Raw genomic sequence first — 21,648 nt, 5'->3', positions numbered from 1 at the left:
CAGTCAGCAGGTGGAAAGAATCTCCCAATGGTGCAAGGAGAACAAGCTAGTGCTGAACACTACAAAAACTGTCGAGCTAATTGTTGACTTCAGGAAGTCCGCGCCCACCCCACCACCAATTCACATTGATGGTACGGAAGTGGCCAGAGTGCCTTGTGCCCGTCTCCTGGGCACTACCATCTCCAGTGACCTCAGCTGGAGGCCTAACATCACCGCCATCCAAAGGAAAGCCCAGCAGAGACTCTACTTCCTTCGTCAGCTGAGGAAGTTCGGCATGGCCCCAGAGATTCTGATCAGCTTCTACTCCGCAACCATTGAATCGATTCTCTGCTCCTCCATCCTAGCCTGGTACACTGGCGCCACCGTCAGCGACAGGCTCACACTTCAGAGAGTTATCAGGGCAGCTGAGAGGGTCATTGGGAGACCTCTTCCCCCACTTGACATCCTACACAAGAGAAGGCTGAGATCGAGGGCGCTGAGGATCGCTAACGATTCAACTCACCCGGGCCACCGCTACTTCTGTCAGCTCCCACTGGGACGGAGGCTCCGGGCCATTTCTACAAGGACTTCCAGACACAGTAACTCTTTCTTTCCCGCGGCCGTCAGCCTCCTCAATTCCCTCCACATACTCCCATCTGCACACAATAACTAATGATAGGCCATCCTTTGTCTTTTATCAGTGCAATGAATGTGAATGTAAATGCTTGTCCTCTGTGTTTAAGTGTAATGCAACTTCTGTTCTGCTGTTATATGCTACCTATTGCTGTCTCTCTGAGCTATATGTACTGTGCCAAACTCAATTCCGGGCATGACCCAGTCATGCTTGGCGAAATAAAGAATTCCTGATTCCTGATTCCATATGTATTTATGATATTGATGTAGTTCTCTATGTGGTCCGTTTGTGTGCTATATTACTGTGATTTTTAACATGTACTAATAGTGTGGGTCTGTGATGGTTTGAGAAAGGACCAAGCAGTCCGAAACGCCTGTGCGTCACCTTGTACTTACCCACTATACTTTTTTATCATGTTTTAAGTGGATAAATAAAGATGGACCATTGATGGTGCGGATCATATGGAGTTTCTGCAATATAACTTGTTACTCCAAGGTGGATCGCTGCACATCTTCAGCCATTGGTGCAGGAGCATTTATTCATAAAGCCACCACCATATTTGACAGTCGGGATGGTGTGTTCTGAGTGATGTGCAGTGTTACTTTTCTGCCACACATAGCGTTTTGCATTTTGGCCAAAAAGTTCCATTTTGGTCTCATCCGACCAGAGCACCTTCTTCCACATGTTTGCTGTGTCCCACACATGGCTTGTGGCAAACTGCAAACGGGACTTATTATGCTTTTCTGTTAACAATGGCTTTCTTCTTGTCACTCTTCCATAAGAGTCAACTTTGTGCAGTGCACAACTAATAGTTGTCCTATGGACAGATTCCCCCACCTGAGATCTCTGCAGCTCGTCCAGAGTCACCATGGGTCTCTTGACTGCATTTCTGATTAGCGCTCATCTTGTTCGACCTGTGAGTTTAGATGGACGGCCTTGTCTTGGTAGGTTTACAGTTGTGCCATACTCCTTCCATTTCTCAATGATCGCTTGAACAGTGCTCCGTGAGATGTTCAAGGCTTTGGAAATATTTTTGTAGCCTAAGCCTGCTTTAAATTTCTCAATAACTTTATCCCTGACCTGTCTGGTGTGTTCTTTGGACTTCATGGTGTTGTTGCTCCCAATATTCTCTTAGACAACCTCTGAGGCAGTCACAGAGCAGCTGTATTTGTACTGACATTAGATGACACACAGGTGCACTCTAATTAGTCATTAGCACTCATCAGGCAATGTCTATGGGCAACTGACTGCACTCAGACCAAATGGGGCTGAATAATTACGCACACCCCACTTTGCAGTTATTGATTTGTAAAAAAATGTTTGGAATCATGTATGATTTTTGTTCCACTTCTCACGTGTACACCACTTTGTATTGGTCTTTCACGTGGCATTCCAATAAAATCGATTCATGTTTGTGGCAGTAATATGACAAAATGTGGAAAACTTCAAGGGGGTCGAATACTTTTGCAAAGTGGGGTCTGCCTATATACATACACACTAAAGGGGGGATCTGCCTACAAGACTAGTAGCCTATATACACTAAGGGGGGGGGGGATCTGCCTATAATAGGCATATCCCCCCCTTAGTGTATATATGCTACTAGTCTTGTATATGTAGGCAGATCCCCCCTTAGTGTATATATTATATATACACTATTTAATTATTTATATAGCGCCGACATATTACGTAGCGCTGTACAGAGTATATATTGTCTTGTCACTAACTGTCCCTCAGAGGGGTTCACAATCTAGTCCCTAGCATACTCATATGTCTATGTATGTATGTATGTACGTATTGTGTAGTGCATGTATCATAGTCTAGGGACAATTTTTTAGGGGGAAGCCAATTAACTTATCTGTATGTTTTTGGGGTGTGGGAGTAAACCCGAGTGCCCGAAGGAAACCCCCACAGACACGGGGAGAACATATAAACTCCTTGCAGATAGTGCCCTGGCCGGGATTCGAACCAGGGACCCAGTGCTGCAAGGCGAGAGAGCTAAACACTACGCCACCATGCTGCCTATACACTAAGGAGGGGTCTGCCTAATATATATGCACTAAAGGTGGGATCTGCCTACAAGACTAGTAGCCTATATACACTAGGGGGGGGGGGGGGGATCTGCCTAAAATAGATAGATTCCCCCCTTAGTGTATATAGGCTACTAGTCTTGTATATGAAGGCAGATCCCCCATTTAGTGTATATATAGGCAGATCCCCTGTATATACACTAAAGGGGATCTGCCTACATATACACTTAGGGCCCTTTTACACTTAATCAGTTGCTCTCAGTTAAAACGGAAAGAAAACTGATTTTCAAAGTAAGTCCCATGTGTTCCTATGGCTCCTTTCACAATTAACGTGTTTTAACTGAAAGCTTCTTCCCAATGCACTGCTATGGAAAAAAACGCGTACTAACGCATACTAACGCACAGTAACGCATACCTACTGATTAAGTGTAAACGGGGCCTAAGAGAGGCATCTGCCTATAATAGGCAGATCCCCCTTAGTGTATATAGGCTGCTGGTCTTGTTTATGTAGACAGATCCCCCTTTAGTATATATAGGCAGCCTATATATACTAAGGGGGGGGGGGGGGGGGTCTGCCTACATATATAAGACTAGTAGCCTATATGCACTAACAACAACAACAAATAACATTTGTAGAGCGCTTTTCTCCCATAGGACTCAAAGCGCATAAGCATGGCTCCGACCATCGTGGTACAGAGGAAGAATTTTATAAGTCCGGAAATGCCAGGCTAAACAGGTAGCTTTTCAGTCTGGATTTGAATAGCTCCAGGGATGGTGCTGTCTTTACTGGGTGTGGCAGGGAGTTCCAAAGAGCAGGGGCAGCATGACAGAAGGCTCTATCTCCAGATTTTTTGAGGTGCACTCTGGGAGTGACCAAGTACACAGAACTTGCTGATCTGAGGTTGTGAGAGGTGTGGTGCAGCTTCAGCAAGTCCTTCATGTATCCAGGGCCCAGATTGTGCAGGGATTTGAATGTCAGCAGTCCAATCTTGAAGAGTATTCTCCATTCTACTGGTAGCCAGTGCAGTGAGCGAAGGATCGGTGTAATGTGACAGTGGCGAGGCTGGTTTGTTAGCAATCTGGCAGCAGCATTCTGCACTAATTGCAGGTGACGCAGGTCCTTTTTGGGGAGGCCAGCATAAAGAGTATTGCAGTAACCCAGCCGTGATGTGATGAAGGCGTGAACTAGGGTTGGAAGATCCTCTGGGGGAATCAGATGTTTAATCTTTGCAATGTTCTTCAGATGAAAGTAGGAAGATTTAACTACAGATGAAATTTGGTTTCTGAAACTTAAATCCCCATCGATTAGTACGCCAAGGCTGCGCACAAGGTTGGAGCTGTTTATGTCTGAATTCCCAATCCTGATTGGTGTTGCTTTAGGATAGAGCTGTTTTGATGGCGAGCACTGGCTTTGGACAAAGAGGACCTCAGTTTTGTCAGCATTCAGTTTCAACCAGTTATCATTCATCCATGCCTGTAGCTCAGCTAAGCAAGAGTTTATTTTTGGAGTAGGGTCTGTTCCACCAGGTTTGAAGGACAGGTATAGCTGTGTGTCATCGGCGTAGCAGTGGTACGTCAGGCCATGTCGTTGGATAAGTGTACCGAGTGGCAACATGTAGATTGCAAACAGCAGAGGGGATAGGATTGATCCTTGTGGCACACCGAATTGTAGAGGTGCAGGTTTGGACATTATAGGTCCTAGGGATACTCTCTGTGTTCTGTCAGTCAGGAATGATCTGAAACACTGGAGGACTGATCCACTGATGCCACAGTACTCCTGCAGTCTGTTAAGCAGGATTTCATGGTCAACTGTATCAAAAGCCACTGAGAGATCCAACAGGATTAGGATGGAACATTCCCCTCTGTCCCTTGCCATGAGAATTGTCTTGGTAAGCTCCGTGACCCCTGACCTACATACACAGGTGAATCCAATTATGAGAAAGTATTTAAGGGAAACAATTGTAAGTTTCCCTCCTCTTAATTTTCTCTGAAGAATAGCAACATGGGGGTCTCAAAACAACTCTCAAATGACAAAGATTGTTCTCCATTATGGTTTAGGGGAAGGATACAGAAATCTGTCTCAGAGATTTCAGATGTCTGTTTTCACAGTTAGGAACATATTAAGGAAATGGAAGACCACAGACTCAGTTCAAGTTAAAGGGTATCTAAACTGAGAAGGATATAGTATTTTCCTTTTAAAATAATACCAGTTACCTGACGATTTTGTGTCTCTAATAATTTTAGCCACAGCCCCTGAACAAGCATGCAGATCAGGTGCTCTGACTGAAGTCAGACTGGATTAGCTGCATGCTTGTTTCAGGTGTGTTATTCAGCCACTGCTGCAGGACTGACAGGCAACTGGTATTGTTTAAAAGGAAAGATCCACATCCCTCTCAGTTTAGGTTTCCTTTAAGGTTCGAAGTGGCAGACCAAGAAAAATCTCAAATAGACAGAAGCGACAAATGGTGAGAACAGTCAGAGTCAACCCACAGTCCAGCACCAAAGGCCTACAACATCATCTTGCTGCAGATGGAGTCACTGTGCATTGTTCAACCATTCGGCGCACTTTACACAAGATGATGCTGTATGTGAGAGTGATGCAGAGGAAGCCTTTTCTCCGCCCACATCACAAACAGAGCCGCTTGAGGTATGCTAAAGCACATTTGGACAAGCCAGCTTCATTTTGGAATAAGGTGCTGTGGACTGATGAAACTTAAAATTGAGTTATTTGGGCATAACAAGGGCGTTATGCATGGAGGAAAAAAACACTGCATTCCAAGAAAAAATACCTGCTACCTACAGTACAATAGGGTGGTGGTTCCATCATGCTTTGGGGTTGTGTGGCCAGTGCAGGGACTGGGAATCCTGTCACAGCTGAGGAGTGCATGGATTCAGTATCAGCAAATTCTGGAGACCAATGTCCAGGAATCAGTGACAAAGCTGAAGTTGTGCAAGGGCTGGGTCTTTCAACAAGACAACAAACCCTAAACACTGCTCAAAATCCCCTAAGGCATTCATGCAACGAAACAAGTACAAAATTCTGGAATGGCCACCTCAGTCTCCAGACCTGAATATAAATGAAAATCTGTGGTGTGAGTTAAAGAGAGCTGTCCATGCTCGGAAGCCATCAAACCTGCATGAACTAGAGATGTTTTGTAAAGAGGAATGGTTCAAAATACCTTCAATCAGAATCCAGGCTCTCATTGGAACCTACAGGAAGCGTTTAGAGGCTGTAATTTCTGCAAAAGGAGGATCTACTAAATATTGATTTATTTTCTTTTTATGCACCTGCCTAATTTTGTTTAAACAATTATTGCACACTTCATGTAAATCCAATAAACTTCATTTCACTTCTCAAATATCACTGTGTATCTCCTATATAATATATTTAACTGACATTTTTTATCGTAACAACCAACGATTAATACAGGAAAATCATCACAATTAACAAGGTTGCCCAAACTTTCACATCCCACTGTATTTGGACTTTGCAAAGGCCTTCGACACAGTTCCCCACAAAAGTCTGAAAAGTTGAGAATGCGAGGACTGGGAAAGGGTCTGTGTGCATGGATAGGGAACTGTAAGGCTTGGTGGTATAACTTTCAGAGTCAGCGTGTGTGCCCCAGGCTAGAGATCTCGCTCTTCACCTAGCTGTCCCTGCCTGGCATACCACTAGCTGGCCCTAATTAGGACTTAGGCAAGCAAGGCATACAAGCTGACGTAGAAGGCAGCTATATCACCAAGAGCCAATAAGACTATGCAGCTAGGTAATATTAGGTAGTAGAGCGGAATGCTCTTGTGGAGGAAGTTACACAGATCACACTAGGAGCTATGAACAAGGGAGCAAGATTGCTCAGAGCGACCGGCGCTCTGAGCTTTCGATAACTGCCACAAACAAACAAGATACAATGGCTGCACAGTGTGATCGCCTCATTGAGCATCTGATGTCCACCACACTGAGTAACAAGCAGAGACAACAGACAGACAGACGGAATGCTTGCCAATCTAGGTTCACATCCTACTGTGAACCTAGCCTGAAGGAAGAAGTGTAACTAATAGCAACCACAGCTTATAGTTATGTCCACAGAAACAGGACTAGCAGGAACAGACAGACAGGAGGATTGTTTGCCAATCTAATTGCTGCCCCAGCAATAGCAAACATCCACACTGGCATGTACAAGACAAACAAGAATGAGCGAAACTAATAGCAACCACTGCTACAGTTACGGCCACAGGAACAGGACCAGCAGGAATACTACCAGTCACCAACGTGGTGATGGCAGAATTCAAGCTATCAGGATCGGTAGAACTTCACTGTACCCCCGGGGGTACAGCAAATGTCCAAGCAGGCAAGACAAGGTTAAACAATACAATTCACCTGAAATACCCAGCAACCAGCTAAGGCAGAGCTGAAAGCTATGATGGGCACGGCCTGAAAGGAGGAGCAGGTGTTTCTATGGGCATCAGCTAATGAGGGCAGACATGCAAATTCCCACACAGCTGAATGGTAACCACTCAATCCTGTGCTAGTCTGATTGAAGGCTGCAAGCTGACAGCAGAAGGAAAGGATTCTCATTACAAATGCAAGCAATATTATGCAACAATATGCATGCAGGAAATTCAGAACTGCCTGGTTGCAGTGGAACTGCAACCAAGGCAGGCTACAGAAGTGATCCTAAAAGGAACTGGCTAATGGACAGAAAAAGAGTTGTGGTCAATGGATCATATTCAAAATGGGTGACTGTTAGCAGTGGGGTCCCACAGGGGTCAGTGCTGGGTCCAGTGCTCTTTATTTATTAATGCCCTAGTAGATGAAGTAGAAAGCAATGTTGCTATTTCTGCAGATGATACAAAATTGTGTGAATCATCAACTCTCAAGAGGATAGTGATATATTGCAACAGGATCTGAATAGGATGGGCACATAAATGGCAGATGAAATTCAATGTAGAAAAATGTAAAGTGATGCATTTTGGTCGTACCAATCATCTAGCACCATACAAAATAAACAAGATACAGATGGGTACAGCTGCAGCAAACTTGTAGTAGGACTTAGGAGTAGTCGTCAACAACAAGTTAAATAATCGTATTTAATGCCAAGCTGCTGCAGCCAAAGCCAATGACATTTTGGGATGCATTAAAAGGGAAATAAAAACTCGGAGCTAGAATAATATTGCCCGTTTAATTCTCTAGTAAGGTCTGATCTGGAAAATGGAATTCAGTTCTGGGCACCACTTTACAGGAAAGATATTGCAGTTTTAGAGTAGGTGCAGAGATAAGCAACAATATTGATTAGAGAGATGGGAGGTCTCAATTGTCAAGAAAAGTTAGATAAACTAGGCTTATTTAGTCTGAAGAAAAGACGCCTTAGAAGAGATCTAATTAACATGTATAAATACATCAGAGGGCAATATAAAAGTTTGGCGGATTAACTTTCTGTCCCTAGGCTTTTACAAAGGACTAGGGGACATGATCTGTGCATGGTTGGAAAATGTTTTAGCCATTTATTTAGGATAGTAAGAGTGATTCAAATGTGGAATGTATTGCCACAGGAAGTATTTATGGCAAATTCTATATCTGGGTTTAAGGTGCTTTCCTTGTGTTGAAAGACACCCATGGCTATAATTACCAGGTAATGCCTGTTGGCGTTGATCCAAGGCTTTTATCTGATTGTGATCTGGAGTCAGGAAGGATTTTTTTCCCTTTGGGGCTAATTGGACCATGCCTTGTAAGGGTTTTTCGCCTTCCTCTGGATCAACAGGGATATGCGAGGGTGCAAGCTGGTGTTGTACTTTATTTTATGGTTCAATTTGATGGACATATGTCTTTTTTCAACCCAAATAACTATGTAACTATGGGTTTTTTAAATAAAAGGGGGTTTTCACCGTGCGCTCCTCACTAATATTAATTTACAAACCTGCAGTAAAACCTTATGTTATATACTGTACTTCCAGAAGTAACATCAAATTAGTTGGATCGCTATCTACCATACAGAGTGTGTAACTCAGTCAAAAGATATAAAAAGGGGAAAGGGGGTAAAGCGCTCAACAACTCTAGCCCATACAGCCACTTAGATGCTAAGCCATGCCTCCCTGTTAAAATAGCACATGGGAAAAACAGAGCAATCTCATAATATGCAAAATAAATAAAACATATATAATATAGAAAAGAGTCTCTAAATATATTTTCCTCTCAGGATATCAAGAAAAGTTCCATGGAAAAATCCTTCATAAAAATCTTCATGCAAAATTATTCAAAGTTCATAAGAAACTGTATACGCTTCACCAGATTGGATGGCCAACCAGTTTCGATCGGCAAATACGTTTGAGAGTTGTTCGGCAAATAGAGTTGTTAAGCGCTCTACCTTTCCCTTTTTTTTATAACTATGGGTTTATGTTGTGTTTAATGCTTTAAACTTAAATAAAGTTTTTATGTTCATACCACTGTAAAGTAAACTCAATCACTTATTTCAGTTTGCCAACAACACGGATGCTAACTAGCCAAATTACCCTGTAACATAGCCCAATAAAATCTATAAACAGAGGCGGGAACCATTGAATCTGATAATTTGGGTGCCGGAGGAGTCGCTGTAGTTTGGCCGCATCTATAGACAATCATGTCAAAAGCCACGATTAGCGGCTTTAAAGAGACTCTGTAACAAAAATTGCATCCTGTTTTTTATCATCCGATAAGTTCCAAAACCTATTCTAATGTGCTCTGGCTTACTGCAGCACTTTCTACTATCACCATCTCTGTAATAAATCAGCTTATCTCTCCCCTGTCTGACTTGTCGCCCTGTGTCTGGAAGGCTGCCAAGTTCTTTAGTGTTGTGGTTCTGCTATGCACTCCCCCCTCTAGGCCCCTCTATGCACACTGCCTGTGTGTTATTTAGATCAGGGCAGCTTCTCTCTTCTCTCTTATCTTTTACAAGCTGGATAAATCGTCCTCTGAGCTGGCTGGGCTTTCGCATACTGAGGAATTATAGACAAGGGCAGAGCTGTTTGCAGGAAGAAACGAACAGCCTGACACTTCAGTGCATGAGAGCTGCAGGCGGAAAGAAACAGAATGATCTATTGAGATTCAAAAGGAAGGGTGTATACAGCCTGCTTGTGTATGGATGTATTTTCTATGTGTGGACATACTGTACATCAACCTACTTCCTGTTTTGGTGGCCATTTTGTTTGTTTATAAACAAACTTTTTAAAACTGTTTTTAACCACTTTTAATGTGGCGGGGAGCGGCGAAATTGTGACAGAGGGTAATAGGAGATGTCCCCTAACGCACTGGTATGTTTACTTTTGTGCGATTTTAACAATACAGATTCTCTTTAAGTATAATTTCGGAGGGGGGTTCAGGCCACTTTAAAATCTGAAATCTAAAGGTGAGAGGAATATGGAGGCTGACATGTTTATTTCCTTTTAAATAACTATATCAATAACATTTCTATAGCACTTTTCTCCCATAGGACTCAAAGTGCTTAGACGCTTTCAGATTCAGTAATTGGTAGTTGGATGAAGTATTTACACAACAAAAATTATATTTCTGCAAATACCAAACTGAACTGGTGGGTTTTCAGTCTGGATTTGAACACCTCCAGACTCCAGAGATGAAGCTGTCCTGATCTGCTGAGGTAAGGAGTTCCATAATGTAGGAGCGGCACGACAGAAGGCTCTGGGACCAAAAGTTTTCAGGTGGACTCTGGGTATGACTAGATTATTAGAACCTGTGGATCTAAAATTGCAGGGATTGCTATGCAGCTGCAGCATTTATTTCATGTATTTAGGGCCAAGATTATGTAGTGATGTAGATGTCAGTAGGCCGATCTTGAATAAGATTCTCCATTTTATTGGTACCCAGTGAAAGCAGTGCAGGACTGGTGTTATGTGGCAGTGACAGGGTTGGTTGGTTGGTTGGTTGGTTGGTTAACAGTCTGGCAGCAGTGTTCTTATAAGCTGTAGGCGGTACAAGTCCTTTTTTCAGAAGGCCGGTGTAGAGAGCATTACAATAGTCCAGTCGGGATGTAATGATGGCATGAACTAAGGTTGGCAGATCTTCTGGGGGGAATGAGGTGCTTGATTTTTGCAATGTCCTTCAGGTTAAAATAGGATGATTTCACCACAGCAGAGATGTGAGTTCTGAAGTTTAAATTCCCCTCAATTAGAACTCCCAGGTTATGCACATGCTCAGAGCTGTGTTGATCTGTGCCTCCTATTCCCATTGGTGAAGACTGCAAGTGAAGTTGTTTTGTTGTCACGCGCTGCCCTCCGATTAGAAGGACTTCCGTTTTATCTGCATTTAGTCTCAGCCAGTTGTCACTCATCCAATGCTGTAATTTACCTAAACAGGTGTTAATAGTTGGAGCTGGGTCCAACTATATGAAAGATATAGTTGGGTGTCATCAGCATAGCTGTTGTATGTCAAGCCGTATTGTTGTTTTTTGGCTGTCCTGTTGATCCTCTGCTCTAATACTTTTTTTTTTTATGATATTTTTTATTAAGTAAAGCAAAAGCAGTACAGTGTATCTTATACAATGACATTATAGTAAACTGAAATAACAATAACAGCTGGGATTAGCATCCACATAGCAAATTTGAGTTAAGAAAAAATAACTACAAAAACATCAAGAACATCGTGTGATATGCAAGTTTGAAAGTGGTGGTCCAGTACTAGAAGACCAACTCCATTGCCAACCAGGCATACCCAATAGGGCTGGTTGGGTAGAGCTGGTTCTTCCAGTTGAAATCCGTGATTGGAGCAGAGGCAGGATGCCGACCAATCACTTTGCTTACAGGTCTATTTTGGAGGTTGGACCAGTAGACCATTAAAACAAGTGCTCTTTTAGAGTAGAGATATAACCTGCATCGCAGTAAGGATGCTGGCTCAGTTATTTGAGTTAGTAATATTCATAGATAACATACCATGAAGAATATAATCTCAAATAATGGATGCATAAAATTGAAGTAACATATCCTGTTGATAGCAGAAAATAAACATATAGCATAACATGGCATACTATAGAAACAAAAAAATAACTAGTTTTGCTCCTTTGGTTAAGTACTTATCATATTAGATTATAATTAAATGACCAATCATCTTTTAATAATAATAATAATAATTGCAGTATTTGTATAGCGCACCTTTCTCATGTCGGACTCAAAGCGCTTGCAAGGCAGCCACTACAGCGCACTCATTAGGCAGTAGCAGTGTTAAGGAGACTTACCCAAGAAACTCCTTACTGAATAGGTGCTGGCTTACTGAACAGGCAGAGCCGAGATTTGAACCCAGGTCTCCTGTGTCAGAGGAAGAGCCCTTAAAGTGGACCCAAGATTTCAGAAATAAAATCTATTTTTTAAATTATAATAATAAATAGCAGCCTGTTTTCAGTTGCATGATGACAAATATAAAATATTTTACATTTATTGTAGGAACCCCTTCCTTCCTTTCAAATTGTCGGCCAAAATCCGGCAAACTGGTGGATTAGGTGATGTCCGGCAATGGAGGAATTGCTAATGGTTGCCCTCAGTATAGCCCTAGTTATTAAAAGAGAAGGATGAAAAGCATGCACTGAAATGCTCATAGGTTTGAAGGAGTGTTTATTTATCTTTGTATGTATCAGAGTGGTGCAACTAAATATTTTTAATTTAAAAAAAATGTTTGGTTTGGGTCCGCTTTAACCATTACACTATCCAGCCACTCTTTTCATGTAGTATCAATATGGTATATCATGTTCCAGTGCAAAATATGCTGGGGTATCTCAGGGTTGCGGTAGGCGAGTTTGAGTGCCAAGGGCTTATTGTCAGGGTTATGTAATAGAGGTTCTAGCAGCTGTGAGAGGAGTTATCGTGGGCCAGTGAATTTTGGTTTTATAGATAGCAGGTCTATTAAAAGTTGTGGGCCTAAGCTTGAGTTCCATGGAGATATTTAATTTAGTTGTGTGTTGAAGGTGTAGGTTCCATGGAGGGGTGTCAATACCCCAGAAGGATGTGATAAGATTTCTGGCTGTACATAATAGCTGCGAGATTACAAATCTGTAGGGGGTAGGGAATGAATGTAATCCTACATGTAAAAGAGCCATTTGAGGTTCTAATGTAAAGTGGTTTAAAACCCTGACATAATATTGAATAAAAACATATAACAATGACTAAGGTGCGCTTTAGGTACTCTTTAGGTACTTTTCAGACCAAGTGAAATAAAAGGTAGGTATTTATTATACAGATATACAAATACAGTTTGTGCAATACAGATCATAGAAAAATCCAGGATCCTGTTTCATACAGCATTCACACAGACAGTCACACTGCAATAAACCAGCGGGTGAAAAGATATTTCACAGCTGGTACTGCTTGAATGAGAACTGCTATTCAACTGTCACCTCAGCCCCAGGGGACAAACTGACGTGCTTTAGCTTGTTCAAAACTGCATATATCACCACAATTGTTGAGTTCCGTATAGAGCAAGATAATTTGTCAGATGGAGTCACAAGTTCATAACTTTCTTATGCTGGATAATTCAGATTGCTTTAAATAAGCTGACATCAGTTAAAGATTTGCAGTTCAAGACATAATGTGGATCTTACCACCTCCGGGTAAATGATATTGCAAGTACCTCCAGGCCTCCGCTGTGAGTAGTGTGTGATATAGAGTGAATGGTTCAGCGTGGATGGTTTAGCGTGGGTAGTTAGCACAGGACCGCTCTATCCAGGTGGCTCCGGCCGGCAGCGTCCCCGGAGAGTCTGTGCACAGTAGATCGAAAAGGATGCGCTGGGTCAGCCGACCCGGTCCTGGAGCGCACGTTTCCGCGTTCCACGTGGGATGTAGGAAGTCCGGACCCCAGTTTCTGATTGGTGGTGACGTCACTCCCCCTCAGCCAATTGCTTACGCGTTTCAGACGCTATACGGCGTCCTTCGTCAGAGATATAGCGTCTGAAACGCGTAAGCAATTGGCTGAGGGGGAGTGACGTCACCACCAATCAGAAACTGGGGTCCGGACTTCCTACATCCCACGTGGACGCGGAAACGTGCGCTCCAGGACCGGGTCGGCTGACCCAGCGCAACCTTTTCGATCTACTGCGCACAGACTCTCCGGGGACGCTGCCGGCCGGAGCCACCTGGATAGAGCGGTCCTGTGCTAACTACCCACGCTAAACCATCCACGCTGAACCATTCACTCTATATCACACACTACTCACAGCGGAGGCCTGGAGGTACTTTCAATATCATTTACCCGGAGGTGGTAAGATCCACATTATGTCTTGAACTGCAAATCTTTAACTGATGTCAGCTTATTTAAAGCAATCTGAATTATCCAGCATAAGAAAGTTATGAACTTGTGACTCCATCTGACAAATTATCTTGCTCTATACGGAACTCAACAATTGTGGTGATATATGCAGTTTTGAACAAGCTAAAGCACGTCAGTTTGTCCCCTGGGGCTGAGGTGACAGTTGAATAGCAGTTCTCATTCAAGCAGTACCAGCTGTGAAATATCTTTTCACCCGCTGGTTTATTGCAGTGTGACTGTCTGTGTGAATGCTGTATGAAACAGGATCCTGGATTTTTCTATGATCTGTATTTATTGCACAAACTGTATTTGTATATCTGTATAATAAATACCTACCTTTTATTTCACTTGGTCTGAAAAGTACCTAAAGAGTACCTAAAGCGCACCTTAGTCATTGTTATATATTTTAAGTTTCTGGTGGTTTAGGGATACCATCCTTTCTAAGGTTGCAGCTGCCATCAACATCTACGCCTATCAATAATCACAATCTATAGGCGCGAGTACCCATCTCTGAATAAAAACATGTTTTCCTACTTTTTATATGCCATATGGTTATCATATTTGCATTTGTGCATAAGTATTATTATTCATTTATAAGTTATAGCTTCCCAAAAGTACAGTTTTTTTGCTTTGTGAGCTGACTTTGCATTTTATTAATAACTGGTTTTATTCATTCATTCATTCATTCATTCATTCAGGGAGACATGGTTTGACTGTCTGTCTGTGTCCACCAGCTCCTGCACAGTCAGAGAATGTGTCACATTCCTCACTTATCTTGTGTTTACTTAAATGTATCATTATCGGAAAGTTCGGCTGCAGCAGCATTTCACTGCAGGGAACTTTCAAGCTCTGTGTGTAACCCTTCGAATGCTGGTCTAGTAAAAAAAAATGCTGGTTGCATATAATATGCTGTAAATAATGTTTTAGAACAAAATTGAAATGCTGGGTTATATTCCACTTTAAATGTGTGTTGTGTGGTGTATGTCAATTGGATGGTCTTAGCGACAAATTCCCAATAAGGCTGGATGTGTGGGCATTCCCAAATTAGGTGGATTAGGGTACCTGTTTGTTGGCATTGTCTCCAACACCAACTAGAGTGGGAGTTGGAAAAAGTGGCCAGTTTTCTTGGAGTGTAATACCACTTTAATAATATCTTATAGAAGGTCTATAGAAGTGATAAATACATTTGAAAAATGTGCATATATTGTTTGAAGCTGTTATTTGAGCCTGTGAGCTCTGCCTCTATTACTTAAAGCAAATAGACCCTGAACAAGCATGCAGATCAGAGATCTGTGCCAAATCTGACAAAATTAGCTGCATGCTTGTTTCAGGTGTGTGATTTTGACCCTACTGACCAGAAAGATCAGCAGGACTGCCAGGCACCTGGTATTGTTTAAAGGAAATACATATGGCAGCTTCCATAGGTCTCACACCTTGGGTTCCTTTTAAAAGTTACAACTTAAAAGTAGACCTGAATTCTTGCACAGGACAGAAAGAAGACAGATAAATGCACCCTGTATGTATTTAGAGAGTTTAGTGTGTCTTATCTCTCTCTCTCCCTCCCCCCCCCCCCCCGTTTGTGTTTAATCACAAGTTGTAATTTGATCTCTCCTCTGTATCATCTGACTGCCACAGCAAATAAGGCAAATAAGCTCATTTGAAAGCACAGAATGTTAACAATATCTCTGCTTCCATGCAAGCAGGAAGTAGAAACACTGCTAATTTATTTCAGGATTTATTACAGCTGTAACAAAGAACTGTTTTTCTTTAAAGATTATTATGATGTAGCATATCCTTTAGAGCTGAGAGGAGGTTCTGAGTTCAGGTCAGCTTTAATGGTAAAAGTGGCTTGTTACTAGCAAGAGGTCAAAGATCCACTTTCAAATTCTCTCCCTTCTTCCTGGCCAATACCAACTTTCTTACCTGGACAAAAGATTATAAAGGCTGGGAGAGGGAAGCAAGGTTGTTCCATATATTTCCATTTAGGATTTTACACTGTGTTTGCAGGGTTTACAAATAAAAAAGCATGCTGCTCATCAAACTGTAAAGTTACAGATTTTTTTTTTTTTTTTTAATAAATGACATGGGCTACTTGCAGCTGAGGCAACATGGTACCCTGAGATGATTAGTAAAATGTATTTTTCTTAGAGATGGAAGTGGCTTTGGGTGTGCATGGAGCCACATGAACAACATTCTTCCTGCTAGTGATGGCCACAGAATGAGACTAAGCCAAAGAATCACACTTTTTGAGATGTTTGAGATTTTTCAGCACACAGGATTAAATGTAATGCAAGTAGCACAACTGAACTTACATCATCAGTAACACCAATTATTTTGGAAATAAATGCCTTCAGGATTACGGTACCCAGGATCCAAGTAAAGACTTGCAATACCTACAAACACAGAATGAAAAATTATATAATGGATCCACTAACTCAAGAAAAAAGCAAGTAACAGAATGTGAGATCAATAGAGGCTTCCGTCATCAAAACAACAGTTAATGTAAATAGATAAATAAAAAATGCTTCATTATACGCCTTTATATACCTCAGTTGTCCTCTCTTTGACTCCATTACAGACCTTAACTGTAGTTGTACACCCCGCAACAGTATATCTTAGCCCTGGCAGACTTCATATCAGTGCCCGGGGCTAGATATACGGATCTTCGCTGCGAACGCCGCTGTCTGCACTCCTGTTTGCTCATGCGTGCACTCCTGCGCTCGTTCACATTGCCGCCCGTTAATAGGGAGATCAGTGAATGGAAACACACTTTCCATGCAGTGATCTAAGTGGCGTATCAATGTTCGTCGTCTTAAATGAAAAGCTGTGGTCATTGTAAAAAAAGAAAAAAAAAAAAGAAAAAAAGTTACACGTCCACGCATTGTTTCCTGTTCGCATACTAAGTATACTAAGGACGCTAACAGTAAAATAATGAGTGAGGACATCTTGTGGCCAAATAGTAAAATTGCATCTCACATTTTTTTTTAATAACGTGACTTGCACTTTTCTTTACTGTTGAAAAAAGTGACCTACACTTACATTTGAAATGAACCCCTTACCTCCCACACTCTCTCAAAGTTACTCCCCCCCCCCCAAAAAAAAAAAATAGTTACCTTAGGGACTGCACTTTTTTAATATGCATGTCAAGAGTGTATATTACTGTTCATTTTAAAATTAGTGATAGGCGCAAAACTGAAAAAATGCACCTTTATTTCCAAATAAAATACTGGCGCAATCCATTGTACTAGGGAAATATATATATTTTTTTATTAAACAATATTTTTTATTGAATTTTCAGTCATACAATTAAGAATGCCAAGCCTTTTTACACATTTAACAAGAGAATTTCGTAGCGAATTCACCTGTGGTTCAGGAGATCACAACTAATTTCCAATACCAAAGCAAGAAATCACATAATAAATAGCAAATATTACTTATTTAATCAGTTTTAAACAATCAAATAGTAACAACAACAACATGGAATTGTGAAAGTAACCAAAACTAGTAGTACTAGAGGATCCTAAGGGATCAACTTATTGATGGTCATTGGACCCAGTATTGAACCACTTGACCTGTCAACCTGCTTTCTATGGTATTGGCAGGCAAGGTCAATTTACCAGGAGTTTGCCTCATCAGAGTGGAGGTGTCATGGTCGGTGTCAGCACGCAGAGAGAATCTGATTATTGGTGATCTGCAGTATCACCAAGAATGCAGATGTATACCCGATTATTGATGATCTGCAGTATCACTGATAATCCGATATATTGCTACCCTCTGGGCACCAGCAAAAGAACACAATAAATACAGTAATAAATCAAACGTGTGGAAATGTCCACCACACGGCAATTCCTCAGAGGTGTGGTTACCTCTGAATGGGAACCCCGTGAGTGAGATCCTCTATCCAGGCAATGTGAGGAATCTCGACCCCTAGCGGTAATTGTCTGCTTGGGGCAAGCGTCTCGGAGAGGCAAGCCTCAGAGATAACCCTCCAGTGGGAGACTTTCCACTGAAGGGAGAAAGGTCAGACAGGTAAGGGTTCAGCAACAGAGATGACGGTAGCAGTACGGGAACGTAAGGCAGAAGAATAATCGGTAATCAGGCAGAGGTCGGCAACAAGATCAGATAGGCAAAGGTACAATATCAGCAAGAGTTAGAGTAGTCAGGGATAGCAAGAGTCAAAACACAGATCAATATACACAATATTCCTAAGCTAAGGTGTGAAATCCTTAGTATCAACACCAGGGAACTGCACTAAGGTCTGAACACTAACACAGAGTGTGTATTCACGACAGCAGACAAAGAGCAACTGACAGGGAGCTCTTTTTATGCTGTGGAACGCTCTAGCAGCGTCCCCCAGCCGCCCAACCAATCGCTGGCCCTGGTGGAGTCAGCTGACCAGCCTGGTCAGCTGACTCCTCTTCGGGAACGATAAAGTTCCTGTCTCCTCGCGCGCGTGCACGCCAAGCGCCGGGTGAGTGCCGGCGAAGGAGACCCTACGAGCGGTCACTGCGCGGCGGAGTCCGCCGGGCATACGGACTCCGCCGACCGCACAGCCCTGCTCGGCGGCACGCCGGCGTTAGGAATCTGGGAAGCGGAGCCCGCTGCCTCATGCCTGTTGGCAGCGGGTCCGCTATCCCTCACAGGAGGGGGGTAGGTAAGAGCAGTAAGGAGGGAAGCTGCAGCTGTAAATGCCAGTCAATTTGGGGTTCTTTATAAATTGAGAGGTTGTTGAATATTAAGTCAAAACGATTCTCCATTTCTAGGTTACATCTGGCCAGGTTTACCACACTATGTACAGAGGGTGTATCTGTTGTGGTCCAATTAGATAGCAAAGATTGTCTTGCAGCACAAATTACATGTGCTGCCAGTTTCTTAAAGGTTAAGGGTACTTTAAAGAGATCTATGAGTAATTGTGCTAGCTCAGGTCATAGGGTAGTGGAAATACCTGTTATATTTTGAAGTAGGATGTCAACATCAGCCCAAAAGGAACAAACCCTTGGGCAGTCCCAAAGGATATGGTAAATTGTGCTCACTTTGCCGCAATTCGGGAGAAACTGGCTAGTAGTCTCGGTGATGTATACTATTTGTAGAAAATCTTTTTTGATGTGAATGCTAATATGGATATTGGGAATGCTGTAGATGTGATATACTTGGACTTTGCAAAGGCCTTCGACACTGTTCCCCACAAAAGTCTAGTGCAAAAGTTGAGGATGCAAGGACTGGGGAAGAGTCTGTGTTCATGGATAGGGAACTGGCTAATGGACAGAAAACAAAGAGCTGTGGTCAATAGATCGTACTCAAAATGGGAGACTGTTAGCAGTGGGGTCCCACAGGGGTCTGTTCTGGGTCCAGTGCTCTTCAATTTATTTATTAATGACCTAGTAGATGCAGTAGTGAGCAATGTTGCTATTTTTGCAGATGATACAAAATTGTGCAGAATCATCAACTCTCAGGAAGATAGTGTCATATTGCAACAGGATCTGGATAGGATGGCTATATGGGCACATACATGGCAGATAAAATTCAATGTTGACAAATGTAAGGTCATGCATTTTGGACGTACTAATGGTCTAGCACCATACAAAATAAATGGGATACAGTTGGGGACATCAAACTTGGAGAAGGACTTAGGAGTACTCATTGACAACAAGTTAAATAATCTTACTCAATGCCAAGCAGCTGCAGCTAAAGCTAACAAAATTTTGGGATGCATTAAAAGGGAAATAAAAACTCGAGATGCTAGCATATTATTGCCCCTGTTTAACTCTCTAGTAAGGCCACATCTGGAATATGGAATTCAGTTCTGGGCACCACATTACAAAAAAGATATTGCAGTTTTAGAGCAGGTGCAGAGACGAGCAACAAAATTGATACGTGGGATGGAAGGTCTCACTTATCAAGAAAGGTTAGATAAACTGGGTCTATTTAGTCTAGAGAAAAGACGCCTTAGAGGGGATCTAATTAACATGTATAAATACATCAGAGGGCAATATAATAGCTTGGCGGGTGAGCTTTTTGTCCCTAGGCCTTTTCAAAGGACTAGAGGACATGATCTGCGCATGGAGGAAAAACGTTTTAGCCATTTATTTAGGAAAGGGTTCTTTACAGTAAGAGTGATTAAGATGTGGAATGCATTGCCACAGGAAGTCGTTATGGCAAACTCTATACCTGCATTTAAAGGGGGCTTAGATGCTTTCCTTGCGTTGAAAGACATCCATGGCTACAATTACTAGGTAATGCCTAATGATGTTGATCCAGGGATTTTATCTGATTGCCATCTGGAGTCGGGAAGGAATTTTTCCCTTTAGGGGCTAATTGGACCATGCCTTGTAAGGGTTTTTTCGCCTTCCTCTGGATCAACAGGGATATGTGAGGGAACAGGCTGGTGTTGTACTTTATACTGGTTGAACTCGATGGACGTATGTCTTTTTTCAACCAAAATAACTATGTAACTATGTAACTATGTCTCCAGGTGTTTAACACATCTGGTAAGTGTTTTTAAGGGTATGATGTGCCACTATGAATTTGTCGCTATCAAGGTTCCCAGTTCAGATGATCAGTACACCACATACAGTGGGATGCAAACGTTTGGGCAACCTTGTTAATCGTCATGATTTTCCTGTATAAATCGTTGGTTGTTACGATAAAAAATGTCAGGTAAATATATCATATAGGCGACACACACAGTGATATTTGAGAAGTGAAATGAAGTTTATTGGATTAACAGAAAGTGCACAATAATTGTTTAAACAAAATTAGGCAGGTGCATAAATTTGGGCACCACAAAAAAGTGGTAGATCCTCCTTTTGCAAAAAATTACAGCCTCTAAACGCTTCCTGTAGGTTCCAATGAGAGTCTGGATTTAGCTTGAAGGTATTTTGGACCATTCCTCTTTACAAAACATCTCCAGTTCATTCAGGTTTGATGGCTTCAGAGCATGGACAGCTCTCTAACTCACACCACATAATTTCAATTAAATTCAGGTCTGGGGACTGAGATGGCCATTCCAGAATGCTGTGCTTGTTCCTCTGCATGAATGCCTTAGTGGATTTTGAGCAGTGTTTAGGGTCGTTGTCTTGTTGAAAGATCCAGCCCCGCACAGTTTCAGCTTTGTCACTGATTCCTAGACATTGGTCTCCAGAATTTGCTGATTCTGAGTGGAATCCATGCGACCCTCATCTTTGACAAGATTCCCAGTCCCTGCACTGGCCACACAGCCCCACAGCATGATGTAATCACCACCAAATTTTACTGTAGGTAGCAGTTTTTCTTGGAATGCTGTGTTCTTTTTCCTCCATGCATAACGCCCCCTGTTATGCCCAAATAACGCAATTTTAGTTTCATCAGTCCACAGCACCTTATTGCAAAATTAAGCTGGCTTGTTCAAATGTGCTTTAGCATACCTCAAGCGGCTCTTTTTGTGCTGTGGGCGGAGAAAAGGCTTCCTCTCCATTACACTCGCATACAGCATCTTCTTGTGTAAAGTGTGCCAAATGCACAGTGACTCCATCTGCAGCAAGATGATGTTGTAGGTCTTTGGTGCTGGTCTGTGGGTTGACTGACTGTTCTCACCATTCGTCGCTTCTGTTTATCCAAGATTTTTCTTGGTTTGACACTTCGAGCCTTAACTTGAACAGAGCCTGTGGTCTTCCATTTCCTCAATATGTTCCTAACAGCTGAAATCCCTGAGACAGCTTTCTGTATCCTCCCCCTAAACCATGATGGTGAAC

At 42.2% G+C, this 21,648-nt stretch overlaps 1 protein-coding gene across 1 annotated transcript in view; it reads right to left on the bottom strand.

Moving 5' to 3' along the window:
- The window catches only part of LOC137519344 (protein C-mannosyl-transferase DPY19L1-like), a 1,198,743-nt gene that overhangs the window by 785,752 nt on the left and 391,343 nt on the right, over nt 1–21,648 (bottom strand). The window contains exon 7 of the mRNA XM_068238294.1: nt 16,231–16,311. Coding sequence (XP_068094395.1) covers nt 16,231–16,311 — 81 coding nt within the window. The remainder of the gene's footprint in view (nt 1–16,230; nt 16,312–21,648) is intronic.

Source organism: Hyperolius riggenbachi, chromosome 5 (genome assembly GCF_040937935.1).
Source record: "Hyperolius riggenbachi isolate aHypRig1 chromosome 5, aHypRig1.pri, whole genome shotgun sequence".
In the NCBI taxonomy this organism is placed as follows: domain Eukaryota; kingdom Metazoa; phylum Chordata; class Amphibia; order Anura; family Hyperoliidae; genus Hyperolius; species Hyperolius riggenbachi.
The sequence above is the reverse complement of the archived record's forward strand: the minus strand, read 5'-3'. Positions and strand labels throughout refer to the sequence as shown.